This window comes from Crocodylus porosus, unplaced genomic scaffold (genome assembly GCF_001723895.1).
Source record: "Crocodylus porosus isolate Cpor-Errol unplaced genomic scaffold, CroPor_comp1, whole genome shotgun sequence".
NCBI classification, from domain to species: Eukaryota; Metazoa; Chordata; order Crocodylia; family Crocodylidae; genus Crocodylus; species Crocodylus porosus.
Genome location: NW_017728947.1, coordinates 39,933,844 through 39,943,241, shown reverse-complemented (window position 1 = coordinate 39,943,241; position 9,398 = coordinate 39,933,844). Strand labels below are relative to the sequence as shown.

General features: G+C 41.4%; 1 protein-coding gene across 1 annotated transcript in view; it reads right to left on the bottom strand.

Moving 5' to 3' along the window:
• Positions 1–3,228: 3,228 nt before the first annotated feature.
• TTC17 (tetratricopeptide repeat domain 17) overlaps positions 3,229–9,398 on the bottom strand; it is a 105,133-nt gene continuing 98,963 nt past the window's right edge. Inside the window, exon 25 of the mRNA XM_019551742.1 lies at positions 3,229–4,359. Coding sequence (XP_019407287.1) covers positions 4,228–4,359 — 132 coding nt within the window. The 3' untranslated portion in view covers positions 3,229–4,227. The remainder of the gene's footprint in view (positions 4,360–9,398) is intronic.

Here is a 9,398-nt window from a genome sequence, read left to right as displayed (position 1 = left end):
GTTTTTGGATGCTGAGAGTTTTAGGCTGCAACCTGCAATTGAAACCTGCCTCTTTTGGGAGACATTGACTCAAGTATTGGTGGAGATTGTCACCATTTTCTTTCCCTTTAGGATAGGGATTTTCAGCCTGGATGCCATGAGATCTTCTGAATGGTGCTGCAGGGTGTGAGAGGAGATAAGTGGAGGCTCAGATTTCTCTTTGCCTGGCCACTGTCCTGCTCCCATTGCCCAACCATTCTGTGAGAAGGTAAGCACATTAGTTCTTGAAATGGGGTGCTGGATAGTTACGGAGAGGTGCCTTGAGTCCAAAAAGGTTGAGAACCATGGCCTTGGGAGGACAGTAAGCCAGCATTTCCCAAATGTATGATAGCCATATTCTTGCTTGAGAAATACCAACCTCTGCCCTCAATGTTACTTTATGGGGCACGGTGTGTGTTATTATTGAGAGGGTGATGGTATAAAACAGCTTTGACATTACTATAAAGAAATAGCAGAGCTACCTTGAGAAGGTAGCCTGGAGATCTTCAAGAGGAGAAGCCCTGGAGATCTTCAAGAGGAGACTGGCTAGGCACCTGGTTGAGGTCTTATGACCCGTGCCACCCCCAGTGCTCCTTCCTGCCCATGACGGGGGGTCGGACTAGATGATCTGTCTAGGTCCCTTCCCACTCATTGATTCTATGATTCTATAAGATCCCACGCAATTTGGGTCACTCCTGCACACAATCAGACTATTAGCTGCTTCCAGATGAAGGCAGCATTGACCAAAGAGGTTTTTTTCCAGTTGCATCTGAATATATGGCTGCTACATCTTCTATCACCTGAGGAATCTTGCTACATTATCATTATCAAGTAATCTGTTACCTGAGAAATCCAGACCTTTGTCCTTCTTGGACTGCTTTACTATAGTGATAGATTTGAAAATGTCGGTAAGTGTAAAATAAGTTGGCAACTTTATAGCCAGTCTGGCTTGGAGCCTATCACACTTGTGGGGTATTCAATGCACATGTTCCCCACTCAAAGTACTGGTTTTAATGTAAATACACACACTTTTGTGGTCTGTACACAGCCTTATATCTGACAACAACTGGGATACTCAAGCTGTTTGTAACACAGGGCTTTGGGGCATGGAGTTTGGAATGAAAGGCATCCATTTGGCTTCCTCCTGAAAAGGAAGCAATGCTGCCTGGTGCACAGGGCACTGGCCTAAGATTCAGAGGGCAGGCTCTTTTGCTGGCTCAGCCACTGATCTACTGGATGACCTCGGGCAAATCATTTAATCTCGCTCTGCCTTAGTGCCCCATCTTTGTGATCTGTTCATGGGAAGCTCTATCAATGCTATAGTTTATTACTACTACTATAAGGACTCTCCCCAGGCCATTTATGAGGTGGGTTGTGTGGGCAGCAGGTTCTCAATCTGGTTGCATAAGCCACATTTCAAAATTATTGTTGACAGCTTAGATCTGTTTTGTAATTTGTTCCCTAAGCAGCAATTGTAAATGTGCCTGAAGATGGATTATACAAATCAATGGATAGCTGTCCATATACACTGTCTGGCAGAAAGGCAGGGGAGGCCTCCTCGTGGTACTTAGCCAAGATGCATGCTGCTTTCAAAGACTGGAGTTCTACCTTTTGAATGCACCATTTATAGGGTGCTTGTCTGAAGAACTCTGGAAAAAGTCATCAGACCACAACAGTCTGCATACCTAGTGCTGGTATTGTCTTGATCACGGTACCAGTTTGTGGATAGAGGCATACCCAGTCTCAACTGCTGATAGTTTAAGTTGTTAGGTATCTGCCTAGGCCATAGTTTAATGGCCAGTTCTAGGAGGAAATAGTGCTGTAAGCTTTGATGGCTTTTCCACCTGATCAACTATGCTATTTTAAAACTGCCTACCAACTGTACGTGAACATATATGGTGGTCCATAAAGACCTTCATATTTTAATTCAGTCCTCTGCAGAAGCCAAGGATTGTTGCCTGCTTTCCTTATATTGCTGCTGGACTAACTTTAGCTTTTATGTGAATCTGGGCAACTGACACCAGCCAGAAAGACAGAAGTAATGAAGAAAAGAATCAGTGTGATGATTTCATGATGGTGAGACATGCTAGGGCACTTCTTCCCCCATCCAGAGGCAAACATATTTCCTTTTAAGAACAATGCATAGTGGGAGGATTTGTACAATACTAGCTAGCCCCTAGCTCCCAACAGTTGTTATTTGTTATAATGGCAGACAGTACATTCAGGAAAGAAGCTGATGAAAAAAGCTGTTTTTGTAAAGATTTTCCAACTCTGTGGCTCCAGTACAAATAAGAATGACTTTACTGTAATCATGCCTGGTCCAAGCAGAAAACATGAAATTTCTTTCCATTGGACTGCACCCATTCATTGGCTACATAACCAAAACTAGATGATCATACAACAGGCTGGTGGAGTTCAATCTTCATTGATTTGACAGTGGTGTAAGAAAGACTTTGGAGTAGATATCTCAATGAAATTACAATTTCTGTAAATTGAAATTACAATTTCTGTAAATTTGCCTCTACATGGAGACTTTCTCATCAAGAATCTCTAGCTTGGGAGTGACCAACTTTGTGACTTTGTAGGTTGTATATGGTAAATTAGAAGCTGGTACATAATTCATATATATTTACTTATGTTTATAAAAACAAACCTGCATAACTGTCGCATTTGCTTGTCTTTATCTTAGTTTCTAGATTAACAGAAATTGTAGCAATAAGAGAATTCATAAACACTTATTTATGAATATCTCATCTTCAAAGATTGTTAAAAAGGACTAATTAGTCTCCCCCTTAGCCCTTCTGAGTCTGCTCAAAATTTATTTGAAAATGATATTTATGAAAAAAAGTTATGCATTTTCATTGTTTGTTTTTCATGAAAACCACTATTTTTTGTTTTTTTTCTTTTTACTATTTTTAGTGGCAAATTGAACAAGAAGGGAAATAAAGGCCAAGGGAAGGGAGAAGCAAAATATTCACAAGTGATCTTGACATTTGTTCCTTCCAAAAACTGTCATACACAAGAGTTTTTGACATTGTGATTTTTCCTTCTCTGAAACAGGCACAGAGGTTGTCACCATTCCAGAATCATAGAGATTGACCCAGCATTAAAGTGTTTCCTGGTTTTCAAGGAGCTTAGGGCTGCACTTTGGATTTCTAGGTCTTACTTCCAGCATAGAAAAATTAAACTACAGGCTACTATTTTGTTCATAAACATAACTTTTATTTTGTTCCAAGTATGTGCCCTTGTTGATTCAACAATGATGTCTGCAGAATCAGGTCCTTCACCAACCAAAGAGAAGATTGGTTTGGAAACATTCTACCTAACTCGTTTGTTAATTATCTTTCTCTTTCTCTCTTTCTTAGCAGCTGAAAGTTGTTAAGGCTCAGGGAGAGAAAGAGATAGGGATAGTGTAAAACCTGCATCTTATTCTGAGATGGGTAGAAATACAGTGACCAGAGTATTAGTAAAACAGACTCAGGTCTGCAGAGGACTATGAATACACAGACAGATATAAAACCTCTTATTTTAATTGTACCTGATTTGGTTTCTTTTGATCATATAGGTAAGATACAAACCATTTAAGACTTACGATCTCCTTTTGTTCTCACCATTCTTTAGGCCCATCTTCCAAGAGAAATAACAGCACAAAAAGGCTTGATGTTCCTAAAATACATTTTTAAAACTAAGAATAGTTTTAAATTATGTTTCCCAAAAAACTAGCTCAGAGCCGGTAACACTGCAATGTGGACTGGACAAGACCTGGTAAAGCATAAATTTCTGATGGATGATGAGCTAATTATAGCTTCCTGCTATTTGGCACAGGGATGTGCTTTGCATTTCCATTGACTTAGATGCTACAACATGAAGCAAGTTATTTTCAGTGCTGTTACCAATTTGAGCATTAAGAAAAAAACCTAATGGTGCTTGGGTCCTGGGGCAGGTCATGGACTTGTGAAAGTTTCTTGGCTCAATATTTACACATGTTTTAAATCATGGTTTGCAAAATGTATTTATTTCCCAAAGATGCTCCTATATCTGAAAACAAACAAACAAACAAAACCCCCTTGATCCAAACCCCATTTCTTTCCAAGAGTCTTGTTAGAGATATTGATTCCTTGATTCATCTTAACACACTTCATTAAAAGCAGAATAGAAATCGATGATTTTGTTTTCTTATTAAAAAAAACAAAAGGAAGATGTTGATCTTTAAGGAGACCGTCGTTCTTTTTTCATAAGTAAATGACACTGGATGGTGCGGATTCGATTCTTTGCTGGTGCAAACTCAGGCTGGAGTTTTAATGTTGATTCATACCATTTCATGGCCTTTTCAAACTCCTCCTGTAAGGACGGGAAGATTGCAAATATCAGCTTTCAAACAAGTAGACACCGCAACATATTCCATTCACTTCCTATTGTAAATTTTTGAATAGTACTGCAGTGGACCACTGAATGAATGTGTGATGGTTTAATACTTCCTTCAAATACATTTCATGGATTTTGCATGGCATATGGCCCCATCCTGCAATGTGAGAAGACAGTGGGAGACTGAGCATGCTCAGCACCTCAAAATATAGGACCTTTAGTCAGGAAGTGTTTGTAAAACTTTTTGATAACCTTCAGTGAAAGAAAGTAACAGGCACTGTACTGTAGTTTACTTTTTAAAAAGACATTTTACTTTTTGAACAAGTCCTGTAAAGTACTGGAAGACAGAAACTAGTGACAGGTGTTCATTGCTAGCACTGAAAATTTCCTGGAAATGTGCAGTACTGGAAATTCTAATGAAAAGGTGAGCATACAGGTATTCCAGCCTGCAGCAGCTCCTTCTCCCCTGTGGGCAAACCAGGGCCGATCTTCAGCCCTGGGGAAATGCTTCCCACACCTTCTGCAAACCACAGTCACCCTGGTCTGGAGAAAGGTGTGGGGGCAGCGGCAGCTCAATTATTCCCTGTCCCTTCCACCCACTAAGATCACCAGGAGAAGAGAGATCTTCCTGGTTGGTACTCAAAGTTCTCTTCAGTGAAAAAGCCCTTGAATAGCCATATGTTCTCTTTTTGTGCTGGAAGAAAAACACGTTTTGCACAGGGTCCATACCCAGAGCCTCACTTGGAGTTAAATTCCGAGGTTCTCACTTTCCGTTGACTATATGAGTGACCTTGCTCAAGTCACGTCCTCCCTCTGCCTCAGTGTCTCCATTTGCATGCAATATTGCATCCCGATTACGTTACAAAGCTTAATTCAATTAAAATTCTTAGCTGAAACATACAGAGCCCTGCTTATAATTGTTACATAGACCAATTTAAATACAAAAAGAATATGGCTTTTCTATCATTCAAACAGGAAGGAGCATTTCTTGTAGAATTGCTCAGAAATTGCTCCAAATTAGTTTCTCATGGGAAGACTGACAGGTAAGTAAGTTGCAAGTGAGGTTAGGAACCAGGGACATCTTTCATGTTTGGTTATAATAATTTATAGTTAGTAATACAGGTAAGGGCATTTTTATAGTGATTTGAATGTACTTTGATGTCCCTTTTAGTTTTTATGTCCCACAATTCTGCAGTTTTTGCAGCATTTCCCATTTTCTGTGTTTGATAAATAACCAACATTTCCAATCTATAAAGCAATTTCCTGGTTAAATCTAATGAATCAAATACATCAACATGTCTAATGCTGTGCTGGGAACTACCCTAACTTTCCGAAATTTAGCCCACTGGGTCAGATTACATTGGGCGCAACTACATGAGATGCTAGACGTGCAGTAGATTAATTCTACTATGCATTAGTGCATCATGGCAAAAGCTGTGTTAATGCACAGAATTACTCTACTGTGCATAAAAATCACCTAAAAGACGTGTGCCAGTGCTTGCGCAGTAGCACTAATTATGATGCATTAAGTTAGTATTTCAGGCACTAATTTAATGAACTGTAATTATGGTGTATTAACACACATATAGATGTGCCCACTGTAAATCAGACTGTAAATCAGGTGTAAATGTGAAGTAACTGCACTGCCTGCTGGTACAGTTGTTCTGATTTGCACTGAGGTAACTTGATTTGCACTTGGAACTGAAAAGGAATTCTCCCCTGTCCCGCTGTTCCTTTGTATCACCTAACTTGTACCACTACTACTCAAGGGGTGCGTCCACATGAACGTGGATGTTTGCTCTCCCGGGGACAGGTAGCAGCAGTGCAAGGTGCTCCCCCGGGAATGCCCAGGCTGTGCGCTTTGGTGTGTGGCAAGTTACCCTGGGTGGGGAAGGTGGGGCTAGGGCTGGCAGTGGGCTGGGCCTAGCAGCCTTAGCTGGGGTCCTGGGATCTTCCTGGGCCTGCAACAGCAGCGATTCTGCCTCATGGAGCCTGGCGAGCAGCTGCAGCACAGCTCCAGGTGGCCTGACTTTGCTTTTGAGTGGCGTATGCTGCCTGTGCATACATTGCTCTACCTTTTTTTTCTGTGGGTTTGGTAAAAAATCCCCACAAAAATAGAAGTGGAGTAGCAAATGCATAGGCAGCACTCCCTTGCAACGTGGAGAACATCTGAATGTGTGGTTTGTGGTGCTGCATATGTGTTTGCAGCACCATATACTACATGACCATACTCATCTGGACACAGCCAAAAGGAGTATTTAAATCCAGGAAATGCTCCCTACTACGTACAAAATCAGTTCTGCTGCTCCCCAAGAGCTGTCTGGGAAAGAGGAATTCTGGAGGCAGGGAAGAATATATTGAAGGTGGTACAAGGAAGGCACTGCACTATCTTAATTTTAGAAGTAACAGCAACACACATCTTTGTATGAGAGTTTTGCAAACTATTCTCACAAATGATCCCTCAGATTACGATGGCTATGGATAAGAAGGGCAGCACTACTTATTTGCCAGATGCCACTGATTTCAATATTAAAAGCACTGTGTAAGCTTATTTAAGAGCACAGACAATTTTGTATGAACTTCCAGCTCTCACCTCATTAAGGTTTGTTACGTTGTTATGAAAGCACCTTGCTTTTAACAGCAGCTTTGAAATGGGCAGTTTCAAACCTGCTTATAGAACAGCACTGGCAGCAGTTGAGATGGAGTAGAGCAAATGCCATTCTGAATCTAGGACAATTTTTTGAATACCAAATAAGCCCACTTTGTATGACTTAAGACTTGCTAGCTGCAAACCAAAATCTTGGCATGACTAAGACACAAAACTAAAGAGACAAAACTCTTGAGATGGACGTGCCCCGGAGTCAGTGATCTGTGCACAGTGCCTTGCTGAAAAATAATTTATTCTTAAGTAGTTTATTTTAGAAATCATATTTAAACTGTTCAGGAGCTGCAGCCTGTTTGCAACCCAAGCAAAGTGAGCCACATTCAATTTGGATTCGTCCCGATTCAGGGGATAGCGATTTGATTTGTTGATTTGGATCACTGACCCAATTCAGTTTGGCCGAATCTGAAGATTCAATGCCAATTCAGAGAATCAGTGATTTGGCCATAGACACAGCTTTAAATGTTTTTTCTACATACCTCGGGGTACCAGGCACAGCTCATGGACGCTGAGATGGTGGGTTGCATGGAGCATTGCACAGGAGCGCAGGGAGACCACTTGCACGCTCAGCAAGCAATGGGTCTGCCGCTGAGTGCATGGGGGACTCCTTGTGCCCAAGGGACCCCCCCGCCGTATCCACCTGGTTCGGCGATTGGCTGTGGGGGGGAATCCCGGGTGCCTCCCCGCCCCCCCCCCGACCCAGGAGGCACCAATCACTGAGCTGGGGGACAGGTCCCCCACGCACTCTGTGGTAGACCTAGAAGTGGACAGGAAGTGCTCCTGGTCCACTTCTGGGTCCTCCGCCAAGCACACTGAGGACTCCTCTGCACTCCCGTGGGACGCTCCATCTGTCCCACCATTTCAGTGTTCACAAACCACCTGGTACCTTGAGATATGTAAAAAAAAACATCTAACGCTGCATCTATGGCTAAATTCGTCGAATATCTCTGAATTTCTCCAAATCCATTTGGAGGTTCTGATTTCATTTGGAGAGATTAAAGGGTCTCCTGATTCCATTTGGATTTGGAGATTTGGCTGCCAAATCGGGTCAAATCTCTGATGAATCGAATCAACAACTGAAGCTTCACACATTTACCCATCTGATGCTTTATCCCCGCTTTGAATAAAATGTATAACATGAGTCCAAGGAGAACTGAATAATCTAAATACATGTTAGATGCACACTTGATTTTAATCAACAGGAAACAGAATCATAGACTAAAAGAAATATTTACACAATTCACCAGACACAAACTATCCACTCTCGTACCACTTGTGTCTTCAGGCCAGTAGTTCCCAATCTTTTTTACATGGGAAACCCCTACCACTTTTGGTCCGAGTCACTAACTGAATTTTTGTGGGGCTCATGAACTTGTTTGTTAATGTTGTGACCACACGTGGGATTTGTCCTCTGGCATAGGAATTGCAGCTTTAGATTGGAAATTTTCCAGGGCAAGGACTTTTTTTTTCTTTGCCTCAAATTCTGTGCATTGAGACATCATTTCAAGGGGAGATTAAGTAGTAGCAGCTTGTTACTGTTATAGCAAAGGCTTTCCCATAACTTTATAAGAACAGACAATGGCAATACTAGCTAAGTATTAAACAGTCAGTGAAGATTTTGGACTCATCTAAAGACTGTATTTGATGGAATACTTCTTCCTTTGTGGTTTTTACCATCTCCATTTTCCATCTTCTGCACTTCTAAGCATATGATTCTAAGGTTGGTTGTGACAACAAAGCTGCTTTTACCAAACGGGAAGATGGGGTACAACTTTGTGGCTGAGCACTCACCATTGCTACATAGACGTTTGCCAGTGTGAAATGATTAACAACAAAATGTGGGGCTATTTCTACTGCCATGCGAGCCACGATAATGGCGTCATTCCAAAGCTTTGCATTGTGGAAGATGTTCGCTAGGCTTATTAGTGGTACATCCTGAAAAGAGAAGAGCAAGAGAGACAAATAGAAAGGGGCAGCACAGACTGCTTACCCTTGAGACTGAATCAGATAGCTTGCAATGAATTCTACCGCAGAGGAGGTCCCACCACCTAGTCACTTTTACTGGATTACTTCTTAGAGGGATATTTTATCCGTCTTTTATTACACAATTCTGAAACCTAAGACCATATAAATCCAACCTCTGTAACATACACATGCAAAAATTTGTTAGTGGAATATTAAGGTTGCAAATTACCACTATTTTGCAAACTTTACTATTCATTCCATCCTGGAAGAGCACACACCAACTGCAGGTGCTTCCTCAGCCTGATGGAGGGTTTTCAAACCTGAAAGCTTGCTAATAAACATTTTTCCAACTGTTTAAGTTGGTCTAATAAAAGATATCAGATTCACC